This window comes from Carex rostrata, chromosome 30, assembly GCF_964058835.1.
Source record: "Carex rostrata chromosome 30, lpCarRost1.2, whole genome shotgun sequence".
Taxonomy (NCBI): Eukaryota; Viridiplantae; Streptophyta; class Magnoliopsida; order Poales; family Cyperaceae; genus Carex; species Carex rostrata.
Window position 1 is genome coordinate 2,783,649 of NC_135947.1, and position 16,838 is coordinate 2,800,486.

General features: G+C 36.7%; 1 protein-coding gene across 1 annotated transcript; it reads left to right on the forward strand.

Moving 5' to 3' along the window:
* Positions 1-11,911: 11,911 nt before the first annotated feature.
* LOC144546679 (cytochrome P450 CYP72A616-like) lies at positions 11,912-15,890 on the forward strand. Its single transcript, XM_078295217.1, has 5 exons — positions 11,912-12,336; positions 12,584-12,804; positions 13,099-13,343; positions 14,213-14,603; positions 14,938-15,890. Exons 1-5 carry the CDS (start codon positions 12,033-12,035, stop codon positions 15,364-15,366), a joined length of 1,590 nt encoding a protein of 529 aa, XP_078151343.1. The 5' UTR covers positions 11,912-12,032; the 3' UTR covers positions 15,367-15,890.
* The last annotated feature ends 948 nt before the right edge of the window (positions 15,891-16,838 follow it).

Below are 16,838 nucleotides of genomic sequence, written 5' to 3' on the forward strand. Positions count from 1 at the left end.
CTGTAGAGCAACAAAAAGTACACACGAGGGATTAATTGTGGTATTACTTATTAGATATATATAGATATGTTATCTATCAAATACCCTTTTTTTATTTATTTAATGTTTAAAAAAATCTATATTTAATTATGAGTGAGGCTAAAGTACTATGCATAGCGTTTATTGGTACGTAATACGAATTAATTATTGTGGACAATTTTCAACAAGTAACAAAAACATATGCATAATAAAATAATAGATCTTATAATTGTCCCTTCACCTCTATCCCTGTATTATTCTCTCACTTAACTTCATAATTATCATGGGGGGCCACAAAAACTCTTATCACTAATTTTTTTTTCTAAAGTATTAATATTTATGCACAAAGGTATTTATACCTAAGAATGGACTTATTTATATCTATAATGTGAACAATTTTTACATAAATAATTGTCTCTCCAACCAAATGTCAAACTACATGGGTGTTCCCTCATACACGTTTTTAGAGGTTGGTTTTTTTTCTTCGTTCAATCTCATCTATATTTCTAACGATCTATGAGAAATTTTATGAATCTAAAAACAAAAATATTTTTTTTTAGGATTTAGGGTTTTAGGGTTTATAATTTAGGGTTTAGGATTTAGGATTAGTGTTTGGGTTTGGATTTAGGGTTTAGGGTGATATTTTCTAATTTATTTTTGTCCCATGTCATATGATCAGTGGCACATAAATCAATAATCCATTTATTTGTGTTGTGACATATATTTGCAGATTTAAAATTTTTGTCAATTTTGCAAGAATTAGTAGTAAAAGACGATTTAGAGTGTACAAAACCTGAAGTTTGTTGTTGTAGCAAACTGTTTATTTGGGTTATCAGTTGGATCAGCTGCACTTCTTGAGCCACAAAGAATCCATAGGGGTTGGCTTGATTAATTGAGAAGGGTTTAAGCTGTGCTCCAGAGGTAAAACCTCATTAATGGAAAGGAAGGGGAAGAAGGAGGGGAGTCTCCCCTTTGCACAGTAATCTTACACTTCGATTTGGGAGGGAAAGTTTTCACCAAAAATCTACACGATACTCCCCTCTGCACAGTAACCGTTCTTCTCTATTTTCTCTCTAATTCTCCCTTTTGGAGCAGGTGAAGGCACACCTGACCAGGCGGGCTGGTGAGATCTCCCCTCCGGACAGTAGTGATTTCTCCTTCCCTTTCCTCTGTGTACCTTCTTCTGGAGCTAAGCTTTAGGGTCTGCTCCATTGCTAATGCCACCATTGCTCTCGGATCGATCAGAGATGGAGTTGGAGGATCCAACACCAATCACGGTTGTGCCCTGCTCACTTGCAATGGTCACACCGATCGATGCTTGGAGCTCCCCTCACTTTGGCTGCATCCCTAAAGTTAGGGTTTGAGTTGTTTACCTTAAAAGCCTTGTTCTTGGAGGTTTTCCACTGTCAATGGTCCATGAGGACTCGCTTAGACTGCTCTTCTTCAGTTCTTGCCATGACATCATCGAAGCTTGTCATCTCGGCTGATGCAAGGACTTAGGACCGGTTTGCATCGTAGCTTGACTCGATAGACCCAGATAAGTGAAAGAATTTCTGTTTTTTTTTTTGGGTAAATTAATTCTTGATTATTGGTAAAAGAATTCTGATTTTCTGGTAAAGGGATTTCTAGTTTCTGGTAGAGGGTTTTCTGGTTTCTGGTTTCTGGTTTTCTGGTAACGAAATACCTAGTTTTCTTATTTCTGGTAAAGGAATTTATGATTTTCTGGTATAGACATCTGTGGTTTCTGGTTAATTGCTTTCTTTGTGTGATACACTGATATTTTTGTGGTAATACTAATAAGAATAGATGTTGCTTAATTTGTGTGGTTTGTTGGATTTTTTTTGTGATGTTTGCTGATAAGGATCGAGGGTTGTTAAGTAGAGTTTGCTGGAATAAAACTGATAAGAACAGATTTTGAAGTTTCGGGTCTTTTTGTGTTGAGAAAAAATCTCTGGCTCTTTGACTCTTGGCTCTTGCCTCTATCTCTCTTGACATGCAGGATTTATCTCTGATCTGATATCATAATGAATTTTAAAGTGGAATAGAAAATAGACTAACAGTGATTTTATTGATTGTTGTTCTAATTTTTACATCATGTATACAAGGGTATTTATACCTTAAACTACATTAGTATTCCTACTAGCTGTTAGGCTAATTCCTAATTTACTCCTAGACAATGGGCTTATTCCTAATTACAATTGCTGAATTTGTTACCTATTTACACCCTAAGTACATAATTGAGCTAGGTATCAAATATAGCCAATGGTTTAAATAGCAATTATAGCGGTATAGCGGGACGGTTAAAAAAAAAAGAAGTAATTGCATTAAGTAGTTAGCTATAGCGCCGATAGCGCTAGCTAACTATATATCGTCCATAGCACCATAGCTTTTAGGGTCTGAAAAAGCTACAGCTAGCTATTTAGAACATTAAATATAGCTAATTGAAATCTACAAGATGGATGCTAGCATATTTGTTGCCTAAACTAGCTTATGATGAAATATTATGTGGCTATTTCTCAACAGTACTAGATATGAAAATATGCAACGTTTTTGGTCTCCCGTTTTGCTCTGTTCTCTTGATATTGGCCTCCATTTTTCATCCTCCAATGACCGCCCCAGAAGTAAATCTTCATTTAAAAATAAGTAATTAGATTTCTTGATAATCGTAGTGCCTAACATTTTCAAAATATTTTGGAACTCAAGTAGTAGAGCAACAGAAGTACTTTACGAGAGGGATTGAATGGTTAAAAAATCTATATAAATATGTCATCTATCAAATACCGATTTTTTTATTTAATGGTTAAAAAATCTATATAAATATGAATGAGGCTATGATACTATGCATAGTGAAGATTGGTCTGTAGTTTGTACTAAGTTTCAACAAGTATAAATTCTTGTGGACAATTTTCAACTAGTATAAACTCAATCAAAATTAATTTTAATCTAATTAAATAGGTTAATTCCTGTGAACAAATTTTCTCTTCTCTTTTCTTCTATCCGAACTCGTTTGTTGCGCAAAAGAGTTTTACATACTGTCAAACTTAACAATGATATATGTAGCAATTTAATTAATTGGCAAAGACATGTCAAGAATCCAGTTTGTCTTTGTCTAACATGCATGGACATATATATAGGCCAAGATACAGTGAAGAAAACTATGCATGCTCCACTATCATGCCAAAAACACTCTCTCTAAGCTAATATTCATCTTGTCCAAGTAACAAAATTACATTTGCATAATAAAATAATATTTGTCAAACTTAAAAAATTATATATTTTTTCAATTATATATTTGAATTATAAATCGTCATGTTTACGTCTATTATGTTTGTGAAACTTGAAAAATCACTCAATACTATATCTTTCTCTCTTTCTCAGCATCTACTGCTATGATATAGTATGGATCAAGTAGATGTATTACATACCCGTTATCTGTTTTTATTCATTTTTTTAATTAAACACGTTATATGGATAAATAGTACTTATGAAATATACTAATAAATTACTTTAAATGATCCAATTACTTTAAAACGGATAATACTAATTAAATAATATTATCTGAAATATTGTATAAATCAATCCCACTATAATATGTATAAACATTACGTAAATAAATGAATAACTTAAAAAATATATAATTTTATATAATTTTATATTTATCAATGACTATAAAATAGTTTTGAGCTGTAATTTTGCCAAATAAGTAAATGATTTTTTTTTCTTGTACCGATATCATATAATTGAATAAAAGTACTTTAATTTCATACGCCCCTCAAATTATAACTTTGAAACAATTGATGAAGCATAAAAAACGGACTATAATATAGAGGAAGACTCACAACAAGTTCCAAACCAGCACCAAATTATGCGGCGATTTTTATTAATATCCCTAAAACAAATCAAAATTTTAAAAATGCCCCTGCTCCCAATTTTTTTTTAAAAATGCCCTGACCGCCTGGGGTTCGGGCGGCCCAAAAAAGCCTGTGAGGCGCCACCCCCTGGGGCGGCCCAAAGCACAAGTGAGGCGCCACACAGCAGGGCGCCTCATGTGTGTGTGTGTGTTTTTTTTTTTTAGAGAAATCTTAGTATTTTGATTTGAATAATTTTGTGAAAAAAGTTTAGGGTTTATGTATATGTGTATGTCAAAAAATAAAATATTATGAGTATGTCAAAAAATGTAAAATTTGGTCTCCAAGCATATTTTATAATAGATTGAACATCTAACGGTTTTAATTATATTGTTACGCTTTTAATTATATTGTTCAACTTTAATTGTATTATTAAACTGTGTTACAATAACGAAATGTAAAGTGCAAACAACATAAAATATGCGCGCCAATGTAATACAGCGGTCCCATAGTAAAAATACTACAGTCAGAAATATATTACAATAAACAAAAAAGTTCACACAAGCAAAATAGCAAGTTTATCTGCCCCTACCACGACGTCTCAATAAACCTAACAAACGACTAGTTGTACTGGTATGAGCTGCAGGTGCGGCATTACTTGTAGAGGCTTGGCTACTAGATGATTGGCTCGGAGGAGGGGGGGTTGTGTTCTACCAGTTGCTTCAGCAACAACTCTAGCATTTTCTCTTTCGTTGTGCGCGTTTATGGCATCTGAAAATAAGAATACAATTCAGTTAGTAATATAATAAAATCATAAATGAATTTCGAAAAATGCTACATACCTGCGTTGCGCCTGTCAGAAACGGAACGGCGAGCCTGATTTCCCGATGGCCTCCTACCACCCATCTCGTCCATGGTCATTATAGCACGTTTATGTCTCCTCCTCCCCTTCCTTATCCATCCTTCTGAAGGGAGTATTCTATCACCGACATATGCAGGCCACTCGTGCTGATCGGGATAAGAATGGAAAGATCCACCCCAAGTGGAAGCAAGGTAATCGGTACGGTACATGTCAGCAACATAGTGATCCTCGCAGTAGTTCCTCACTCGGCATACCGCCATCACGTGACTGCATGGTATGTGACTTAGTTGGGGTCCCTGGCATGTATAGGTTACCGCCCTGGCATCTCCGAATTTAACCGCGTACTTGCAAGCCCTCTTGACAAATGCCATAGTGCCGTCTGGTTTACGGCTGGTAGGAACGTACTCATTTGAATTTTGCACTTCGAATTCTGTTCCATCATTACCCATCGGGATCACGGTCATAGTTGCACCTTTGTCCCTGTGTCGTCTTAGTTTCTCCTCCACCCTTGTTGAAAATGACTGGTTCATCCTTATTAATTCTGCGGCCTTAGCACGTCGTTCCTGAAACCAGGCATTTAACTTGTAGAATGTGTCCTCTACAACTGCAGCCACAGGCAACATCCGGCTCTGCTTGAATACTGCATTCAGCGACTCGGACCCGTTGGTGGTCATAATTCCCCAACGCCAACCTCCATCACGGGATTGATAAATTTTCTCGTATGCTGGATCTTCGTTGACATCTCGGGGATTATTTTTGTCCACCTTCATTAAGTAGAGATTTGCCTTTGGCATGTACTACATAAAAAATAAGGAAATAGAATAATGTAAGTAAACAATTGTACTAAAAAATATTGTTTTCTTAAAGTACAATAATATATGTAAACAATTGAAATACATGTACCTTTGCAAAACTGCTAGTCATCTCTACCACCCTTCTCGGCTTTTTCTTTCTGCAATTCCATCTAAATGTATCAGTAACCCACTTGTCGCCCCCGGTTGCCTTGGAAAGGTTCTCCGCAACGTGTTGCATACACAACCTGTGCACACACTGGCCAGTACGTGTTGACCAACCGTAATCTTCACGATCAAAAACATATTTTATTCCTTTGTGCTGGTCTGATATCACGCAGAAAAACTTCCCTTCCCCAATCACCCGTCTTCTTAAAAACTGCATAAAGAATCCCCAGTTCTCGCCGTCCTCTTTATGAACAATTGCAAATGCCAAAGGCAATAGCTGGTTCTCAGCATCATATGCGTATGCTATCAGTAGCCTCCCCTCGTAACGGCCAGACATGAAGCATGCATCAATGCTGATAACGGGTCTGATGTATGGCACAGCCTGGATACAAGCACCGAAAGCCCATGCTATGCCCTTGAATTGTTGAGCTCCCTCTATTAGTACTCCGTCTTTATCAAAAAAAGGGCCATGCCATCGCTCATATACGGTGCCGACATTTGTACTTGCCATGGCCTGGAGCAATGGTGCCAGATAGCCATACGAATCCTTCCAACTACCGAATATCCTGCAAATAGCAAGTTCACGACCTCTCCACAGCCTGTTGTATTTTGGGATTACATATTTGTATTTGTGTCTGACGGTCATAGCCACCGCCTTGATGCTCATCGATGGATCCAACTTAATGTCCTCCTCAATTGCATCGACAATTAGTGATGTCGTCAGCTGCGCATGGTCTGTCCTTGTGGACGCAGACTTGCATGTATGAGGTGGTTCACACTTCTTAATCATCCATGCTTCCCCTGAACCCACAGGGGTTGCAAAAAGGCGGAACTCGTAGCGCGGGTGAGTTTTACACAGCACAACTAACCTTGTTCGGTTCCTTTTGTGTAGTATACATTCCCAGTTGCCGTGAACATGAGTCTCATTTATTTTCTTTACAAGTTCGTCTATGTTGGTATAAAATTGCCCTGCGGCAAGTTCTTTATTGTATTCAACACGAGGACCGAAGAAACTAATGTCTGCCTCTTCGAAAGCTGTGGTGTCGTTGAATGTGACGACCAGATGCTTACTTCCCCGACCTGTAATCGGGAATTTTTCTGCCCTGGATAAACCTGGTACATTTGCATCACCATCTGATAAGTCATCAGCTTCCCAAACCCCTTGGTATTCGTCCCCCGTTTCCATTTCCCTTTCTGGTATGGCATCAATAGCATCAACATCAATATCAATATCATTTCGATTAACGGGTACCGGTCCTGACTCTGGCATAGTTGGAAATCTAGGGATTATGGGTGTCTGTCTGGGTGGTGGTGGCAACTCTTCAGTATTTTCTGGGGAGTTGTGGTACCCCTGGTTGTCATAACCGGGGCTGTGGTACCTCTGGCTGTCATAAGGAGACTGCTGGTGATATTCCTGGTTGTCATAAGGGGATTGCTGGTGGTACTCCTGGTGGTCATAAGGGGAGTGCTGGTGGTACCTTTGGTTGTCATAAGGGGAGTGCTGGTGGTACCCCTGGTTGTCATAACCCGAATTGTCATAACCTGAAGGTCCCGCCCCAGCCGAACTTGAAGGTCCAGCCCTCGTCTGGGGAACCCTCTTCGAATATATGTCCATCACCGGGACCCCACAAGCCACAAATTGAGTATACACAACTCTCCACAAATTGGCATCTGTTATTAGAAACTTAACAAAGTAAGGTCTACCCCCCACACGTGAGTTGTCAATCCGTGTAGCCAATTCTATTTCATACCTGTTGGGGTTTACAGATGTCTTTTCGTATATTAGCTCCTTCAGTTCCTCAAATGTGGTATTTTCATTAATCTCGAAGCCAAATGCGACTTCTTTCGTGTAATGCACGCCATCTTCATCCCTTTCTAGCTTGCCGCCGACATACAGTGCAACTAACATCTCTTCTTTAACAAACTACATTTAAAAAAAAAATGACAAGTATTACATGACATAATAATGGGTACAATAATAAATGACTAATTGAAAAATAAATGACTAATTGAAAAATAATTAAAAAATTTTAAAAAAAAATTACAATGTTGCTACAGTACGTGTACAGCAATTGCTACAGTAAATATACGGTACGCTACAGTGCTTGTACAACTAAATTGCTACCCTAAACATACAGTACGCTACAGACAATGTACAGTAGGCAACAGTAAATGTACAGTAGGCAACAGTAAATGTACAGTACGCAATAGTAAATGTACAGTACGCAACAGTAATTACAACAGTAAAAAATAACTACAGTAATGACTAATTATTATAATTAAAAAACATACCTATTCACTCAGTTTCTCGCCTCGAGCGAAATTCTCAAATCGAGAAGTGACAGAGGCAGAAAACGGGGTTTAAATCAGATTAGATATGGGGCGCCCTGCTGTGTGGCGCCTCACTTGTGCTATGGGCCGCCCCATAGGGTGGCGCCTCAAAGGGAATATTGGGCCGCCCTGGGCCCAGGCGGTCAGGGCATTTTTAAAAAAAAATTAGGGACAGGGGCATTTTTAAAATTTTGATTTGTTTCAGGGATATTAATAAAAATCTTCGCAAATTATGCTTACTGTCATGGTTCTGAAACTCGGAATCGGAATCGAAATCGGGTTCTTGACGGTGAAATAGGAATCGGAAGAATCGGATTGATAACTCGGATTTTTTTGGCAGAAACTTATTTTGTAGCCAAAAAATAGGAAAAATTTGATAAAAATAATTTGTAAAAATACTATATTAAGACAAAATATTACACTCAAATAATCCAATAAAAAGCTTGTTTTCTACTTATATTGAGCTAATTTTTTTTATTTAAAGTAATTGATTTATAATAAACTGATGTATATTAAGAAATAAATCGGGATATTAAGAAATAAATCGAAGTATTTAAAATAATTGATTAAGAAATAAATCGGGTATTAAGAAATTAAACAAGATAGTCCGGACCAAATTCATAATATATAAAAGTTCGGTCGGTTCGGTTATTTTAGTTTTGAAAATTTCTAAACCGAACTGAACCGAAGTTTACTTCCGTTTTAAATAACAAACCGAACCGAACCATTAAATTGAAAAACCGAACCGTTTGGTCCAAACTAATTCGATTCGGTTCAAAACCAACTAAACCGGATCCAATGAACACCCCTAACCTTGGGCAGGAGGGGTAGGCCAATGTAACGCAAATCAACGTGATATAAAATCAGACCGTTAAAAATAATTTAGATTTTAGACGGAAAGGGATGAAATAATCGCAAGAACCTGCTTGTCTCGGTGAAAAACAGAACATACGAACGCAATAATATGTTGGAGAAACCAAAATTTTTTTTCTTACCACTCTAAAAAATCAGAATTAAATAAATACCACCCGTTTATTTCGAATTCAGATTCTGCCACGAACTCGGACCCAATCCGTGCACAGATTCAAAATCAGAACTCAAACCATGTATGCGGACCGATTGGTGCACCTAATGAGTGTGCGTACTGACCCGTTCGCGTACTGGGTCGGCGCACTGACCCGTTCGCACCCTCAGTCCGAGTTCCTATTCAGAACCTAATATCTAGTTAGCTTCTTTTCTGAGGCCCACTTTCAGTGTTACGAAAAAGCGTGTACGCCGTTACATCGAAAGCAACTGATATTAGCTAGACGACAAAGTAGAGCAATTTTGGTGGGTTCAAAACTTCAGATGATAACGACAGAATGACCGAATGAGCTCGGTGCAACCTCTGAATAGTAAAACAGAATGACAAAATGACCGAATGAGCTAGCTTCTTTTTTTACTGTATGTAGGTTTAAATTCTACACCTGGTCCAAACATCTTAGTTTGAAAAGAGATGTCAGGGTGGTTAAAAGCACATGTTTTTTTGGGGTCGATGCTTTTTTGAAATCGGGACCGTCCATAAAACGTGTTGCTGGATATAGAAGGATCGTGTGCCGTCTAGGTGGAATCTGCACAGAGTATAGAATAATATAAAAGGGAACGAAAAGTAATGTAATTTATTCATCCACTGCATTAACGCACCATTTAATTTATTCATTTAAGCGTTCCGAATAGGAACCCGGACTGAGGGTGCGAACGGGTCAGTGTGCCGACTCAGTACGCGAACAGGTCAGTACGCGTATCCATTACGGGCACCAATCGGTCCGCATACGTGGTTGGAGTTCTGATTTTGAATCCATGCGCGGATTGGGTCCGAGTTCGTGGTGGAATCTGAATTCGAAATAACTGAATGCTATTCATTTAATTCTAATTTTTTAGGGTGTTAAGAAAAAAAATTTCGGTTGGAGAAACGCAGGGTTAAAAGAGTGTGAATCATCTGAGATATCTCAACTTTCAGGTGACCGACGTGTACGGTGCAGCGAAGGGGCCAGTATTATTTTACTTTGAGATTCGTGCAGAACATATTTAAATGGTTGGGATTCAAAGTTTGAGATATCTCAGAGGATACGAATTCGGGTTAAATTAGCTTCTGTATCTCAGCTGAGCACTTGCCGCCCGCAGTATTTGTTGACATTTGGCTTGGATCCGGGCCTACTTCCCCTGTTCGGCAAGGTAAGGAATAGCAAGAGAATAGAAGAATTGTGGAATTGAGAATTGATCACTCTTCCGGTCTATTCCAAACGTGTTCGGTAGACTCAACAATTAGAATAGTGAAAGTAGACATTCATTTAAAATATAAAATAATAGGAAATAACTTGTGATTTTGTTGAGTTTTGACTTTTGATTAATGCTTCATAACGATGAATATTAACAGATAAACAAAATGCATATTCAACAAAATACTAACAGCGAAATGTGATAAGTAAATTTATAAAATTAAATTATACTGTTAACTTCTTCTAGCTAGTTTTATGTTTTATTTGTTCAATTCTCTTAAAATATTTAATATCTATTTGCATTAAATAAAACTAGCATATCTATTGTTTAATAAAAAAAAGAAGCTAAACATTGAAGAAATATATTGTTTAATAAAACTAAATATTGTAGTTTATTTTAGTTTACTGTTTACTATCTATTTCTTCCAAACTGGCATAGAAGAAATAAATAAACTAGCTATAATAAGTTTTCATAAACTAAACTGTAAATTGAAGATAGAAATGAAAATATAAATTTGCAAAGAAGCATTACAAATAGCAATGAACATGAGCTGATTGAAGAAATTAGCTAGGAAGAGGAAACAAACAAAACAAACTTCAATCAAATATAAGTTTACAAAATGTAAAAACGGAGTTCACTCGATGAGAATCTTTATCAATCTGAACTCGTGCGTAGGACAGAGCATATTTCTTTAAGAAGGCAAGATGTGTGACAGGGAGAAAGAGACAGACATACAGGGGCGGACGCAGGATTTTTGTCAGGGCGGGGCAATAATCGGATGCAAATAGCTTATCGGGTTCAAATCCAATAGCTTATCGGGTACAATTCAACATAACAAAAAAAAATACCAATCAATATAATAAAAATCCAAAATTACTTGAAAAAAATCAACAATTCAACATTTATAGGGAATTTTGGTTCAACTAATTTTCGCTATTTGGGATCAGCGCCTATTTGGACTATGCTAATTTGTTTCGCTCAGAGTTTATATGGGCTCCGTTCCGTCTATTAGAATTTCAGAATGGGCTATGGGGGGGCAATTTGAATTCCAGGGAGGGGCAGAGGTCCGAAAAGCAAATTTTTAGCACTATTTTTGAAAATCCAGCGGGGGGCAGCTGACCCCCCCTGTGCTACAGTGGATCCGCCCCTGCGGACATACAAGCAAGCTTGTATCTCGTGGTTAAGAAGCCATTGATGTCCCGCCTTGAACTTCTTCGTTAAAATGTCAAGAAGGCGACTCCGACTAAACCAAGGCATTATAGAACTCATTTAAAAGAGAAAATCGAGTATAGTACTCTCCTAACATTAGATTTGTTGTTTGCTCAAAAGAATTGTCGGAGATGTGAGTTAAAATTAGATGGAGAAGAAACCCTCTCTCCTCTGAAAGCGTGCAAATTAAAGAATGGGTTGAATAGAATTGAAAGGGAGAATGCCACGTCAGCACAAATAACAGTAAAATAATCTTTTCAATTCTCTATTCCACTTCAATTCTCAATTCCATGTCTCCCCTGGAATTAAAAAGTGGAGAAAAGTACTCTATTCCATCCTCTTTAATCTTATCAATTCCATAACTGTTCAGTAGGAATAGAGATCTAATTCCACTCAATTTCTCTATTCTCATTCTCATTCAGCCGAACAGACCTCGATCATCTCCAAATTATAACCCCTCATTTTCTAATCACTGTTCTTCCTCTGTAATACTGCATAAAATAGAAAACAAATTCCATAAGCTCGGTGAAACACCCCACTACCAAGATGCAACAAATATTTTCCGAATTTGGATCCAACCTGTCGATATGGAGTTTGTTCATAGGCGCTTTTGCCTTGCTTCTCCTATGGGGAGCGGCCCAAGTACTTGAATGGGCGTGGCTTGGGCCGAGGCGCCTGGACCTGGCGCTCAGGAAGCAAGGGCTGCGGGGTACTGTGTACCGGTCCGTTGCTGGTGATTTGAAGGAGAACACCCGGCTCAACAAAGAAGCGTGCGCCAAGCCCATGCCGTTTTCGCACGATATTATCCCTCGTGTTGCGCCCCTGCTTCATCGCACCATGAAAGAATTTGGTGCAAACTGAGAATCCCTCCTCATTTAATTTCTCATAGTTTTGATGGGTGAATTACGAGGGAATTATCTTGTTCTAATATGGTTCTACCATCTCTGCTCATTTATTTTAGTCGAAAGCTTATTTTCTTTTGTGGTCCTCCCAAAATTCAATATTAGCAGTTAGTCTTCAAAGTGCAATATCCCAAATTAGTCTAAAGCGCTTTAACCTGTTGGATGAAAATTGATTTCACTTTTATCGAAGTACAGGCAAACAGTCCTTTACTTGGTTTGGGCCCATCCCAAGAATTACCATCAGGGATCCAGAATTAGTGAGAGAAATTCTATCCAATAAATTCGGGCACTTTCAGAAACAAAAAATAAGCCGATTCGGCCGGCTATTAGCTGATGGCCTTGTGAATTATGATGGGGAGAAATGGGCTAAGCACAGAAGAATTCTCAACCCTGCCTTTCATGTAGAGAAGTTAAAGGTAATTTATGGCATAAAACAAAATTAAGGAAATTACTAAATTCTTCTAACATGTTAATTACTTGGTTCTTACTTTTGTGATCTATGCTTTGCTGCTAACTTAATGATACCTTCCACAAAATTATTTCATTCAACTAACTTTGTTTGGCACATTATTTGTACTTGTAGGAAACAAAAATAGGAGCAATTTTGGTGGATAGTATTAGTGCCATGGGAACCAATAATTTGCATTGTGGGGATATTACACTTTTATTATTCTTAGTGTGAAGCCAATAAAAACTTTTTTCCTATTCAGAGGATGCTGCCAGCATTTTCTGCCTGTTGTGATGAGCTAGTTAACAGATGGAAGAACTCACTGGGACCCGCTGGGTCATTTGAGCTGGATGTTTGGCTCGAGATGCAAAATTTAACAGGAGATGTCATCTCAAGGGCAGCATTTGGCAGTAGTTACCTGGAAGGGAGACGCATTTTCCAGTTACAAAGTGAGATGGTCGAGCGTGTCAGCAAAGCTGCTCAGTACTTGTTCTTGCCTTTCAACTGGTACGAGTACATTTACCTTGTTATTTTGTCTTTTGTTTGAAAAATAATTTTGTAATTTGTAATAAGTTTCATGATTCGTGTATAAGAAAAACGAAGTACAGCTTTTGACCAATTTTCTTCTGCTGTATTATGCCTTTCATATACTATTACCATAAATTTGTCAATATTGTGTTACATAGAATTAAATATATAGTATCTTTTTTGAGTGAGTCTATGGTACTTGCATAGCACAGATTGGTCCGTAATACGGATCAATATTTTTGTTTTGTAAATCCTAACGATCAATCCGAACCGTTCAATATCATTCCCGTATAAATTTGTACTTGCAGACCGAATTTTATATTTTAGAATGTTTTTACTATTTTTTAAGATAGGTAGAAAATCACTTGATCTGAAAATTCTGAACCATCCAAAAACAGTGATTTTCTACCTATCTTAAAAAATAGTAAAAGAATTCTAAAAAATGTAAAATTCGGTCTGCAAGTACATAATCATATTCGGATCATGTTGAACGGTTCAGATTGGCCGTTAAAATTTTGAAAACAAAAATTTGATCCGTATTATAGACCAATCCGTGCTATGCATAGTACCATACTCATCTGTTTTTTTATTATGTTCTGAAATTCTTTAGATATTATAGCAGTATTGTGCAACCAGGTTTAAGAGCTAGCTAAGTTAAAAGAAAATAAACAAATAAACATGCAAACAAACAAACAAAGAAAAAGAGAAATGGTTCAAATGATTAACCACTAAATATGCTCTTCTTATTTCTAGTTCCAGTTTAAGACTTGCCTAGGAAGTGGGGTACTTGTCAATATTCTTTTTTAAAAATTGTGAAATAATATTGGGCCCGTTCACTGGTGTCACAGGTACCTACCAACTGAAAACAATAGGAGGATGAAGCAGATCGGAAGAGAGGTTCAAACACTGCTCATGGGCATTATTGCAAAAAGAGAGAAGGCCATCCAAAATGGGGAGACCACAACAGATGACCTGCTCGGTCTTTTGTTGAAATCAAACATGAGGGAAATGGGGCAAAACGGAAAATCGGACTCAAGTCTCGGAATGACAACTAATGATGTGATAGACGAGTGCAAACTATTTTATTTTGCAGGACAAGAGACCACATCAGTGCTGCTGACCTGGACTATGGTCGTGTTGGGCATGCATCCTGAGTGGCAAGAAAAGGCGCGTGAGGAGGTCTTGCAACATTTTGGGAAGAAAAAGCCAGATTTTGATGGCTTGAGCCGACTAAAAATTGTGAGTTCTAAATATTAATTATGTGGAAGCAGAGCTAGAGTTCATTTTGCCACCTTGTACTAAATGTAAAGATGAACTAATTTGGTTTTCACAATATTAGAAGGGCATTTATTTATTTTATTAAATGAAGTATGATTATGTTTCCAATGGAAGACAAATATGATTCCATACCTTACAACAATAGTTGCTCTAACTCCAAGTCATCTTAATTTTATATGAAATCAAAAGGGGGAACTTCCTACTATAATGTTAACTATAATAGTTGCTCTAAGAACTCACCCTTACATTTTGTTATTCATATTCTTGAAATTTAATTTCAATTTTAATTTATTAGGTGACCATGATACTATATGAGGTTCTTCGCCTGTACACTCCGATTATTATGATTACCCGCCGAACATACAAAACCATGCAACTTGGAGATGTAACCATTCCACCAGGTGTGCTTCTAGGATTGCCACTACTATTCATCCATCATGACCCTGACATATGGGGCCCTGACGCAACTGAGTTCAAACCAACACGGTTTTCTGAAGGTATCTCAAAGGCAACAAAGGATGGGCAGTTAGCCTTCTTTCCCTTCGGGTGGGGCCCACGTATATGCATTGGTCAGAATTTTGCACTTGTTGAGGCTAAGATGGGATTGAGTTTGATTCTCCAGCATTTCAAATTTGAGTTGTCAGGAAAATACCAGCATGCTCCATACACTGTTATTACGGTACATCCTCAGTACGGTGTACCAATTAAGTTCTACAGGATATGATTGGCACCAATTTTATGACAATAAATATTATATTGTAAATGTAGGATTAGTTATACTTGGTATTTTTGAATGAGGAGGGTTCAAATGCCTCCATTTTTTGTGCCTCCATCATGCCTTCATTTTTAAAAACTTAAATAACACAAAGTTTATAACTTAAACATCAAAATAAAACCGTTAGATGTGATCTATGTTATTTTCTCTATGTGCTCATAAAAAATTATCACATTTTGATTTTGCTTTTATATGAATCAATAAGCTGAAAAATCAACGTTTAGAAATTATCCACATTTGCATACATTTTTACAAGCTCAAGATGACCATCGAAATAAAATTGAAATGTCATAATTTTTTACACATGCATAAATAAAATGACGTAGATCACATCTAACGGTTTTATTTTGACTTTTAAGTTTTAAATTTTGAGTTATTAAAGTTTTAAAAAATGGAGGCATGGTGGAGGCACAAAAAATGGAGGCATTTGAACCCTCCTCTTTTTGAATAGCTTATTCAAAAATAATATTGGACATAACAAGTCTTTGTTTTAGTGGTAAAGACAATGTTTTATGTGTTGAAGGTCTTATTTTTGAAATCCGGATGAAAGATCTCGTGTGGATATTAAATAGTTAGGTGGATTGACCTTCAATCTTTACTCAAGATATGTTTGGATGAAACAAAGAATAAAGCAAGAATATAGCTAATCTCAAGTTTGAAAGTAGTAGCTAATCTAACTTTTGGTTGAGTTAGTAGAATAGTGAGCCAATCCATATAAGACAAATAAAGAATAGTGAGTTAGTGTTATTCTTGTTCCATCTAAACATCGAATAGCTCAAAAAAATAGTGCTATTGTCGGATTAGTGTTATTCTTGCTCCATCCAAATGTACCATAAAATAAAATAATTGTGTTAGAGATGAAAATATGCAACTTTTTTGTTGTTGTGTGTCCAGGTCTCTTGATCTTTGCCTCTGTATTTCATTCTCCATGACTGCCTATCTATGTTGCATGAATGCGGGTATGGATATTGTATCGGATACGATACGGATACGGCGATACAATAAATTAAAAAAAAAAAACTAGAATATGATGTGTCTATTATATATAAATTTTTTTATTATAGTGAAATCTTGATCATTACTTGCGCTATTAAGAAAAAATTATGATACCATTACAAGGTATAAAAATTTAGAATACAAGATTTATTTTTCGTTCTTTATGAAGTCCCCATATTAAACCGTGATCATTATTTGCGCTATTAAGAAAAAAATTATGTTTATTTTTCGTTCTTATATATAAAGTCCTCGTATTAAACCTAATATATCATTACTTGCAAAATTAACAAAAAAAATCAAACAAACATAAAGTGGGAGAATTTAAAACATAAAAAAAGGAACAAAATTCTTGTGTTGTGTGGGAATCGAACCCCAGATCTTATGAGTATCAACCAAGAAGAACTACCATTAGACCTCTTGTTCAA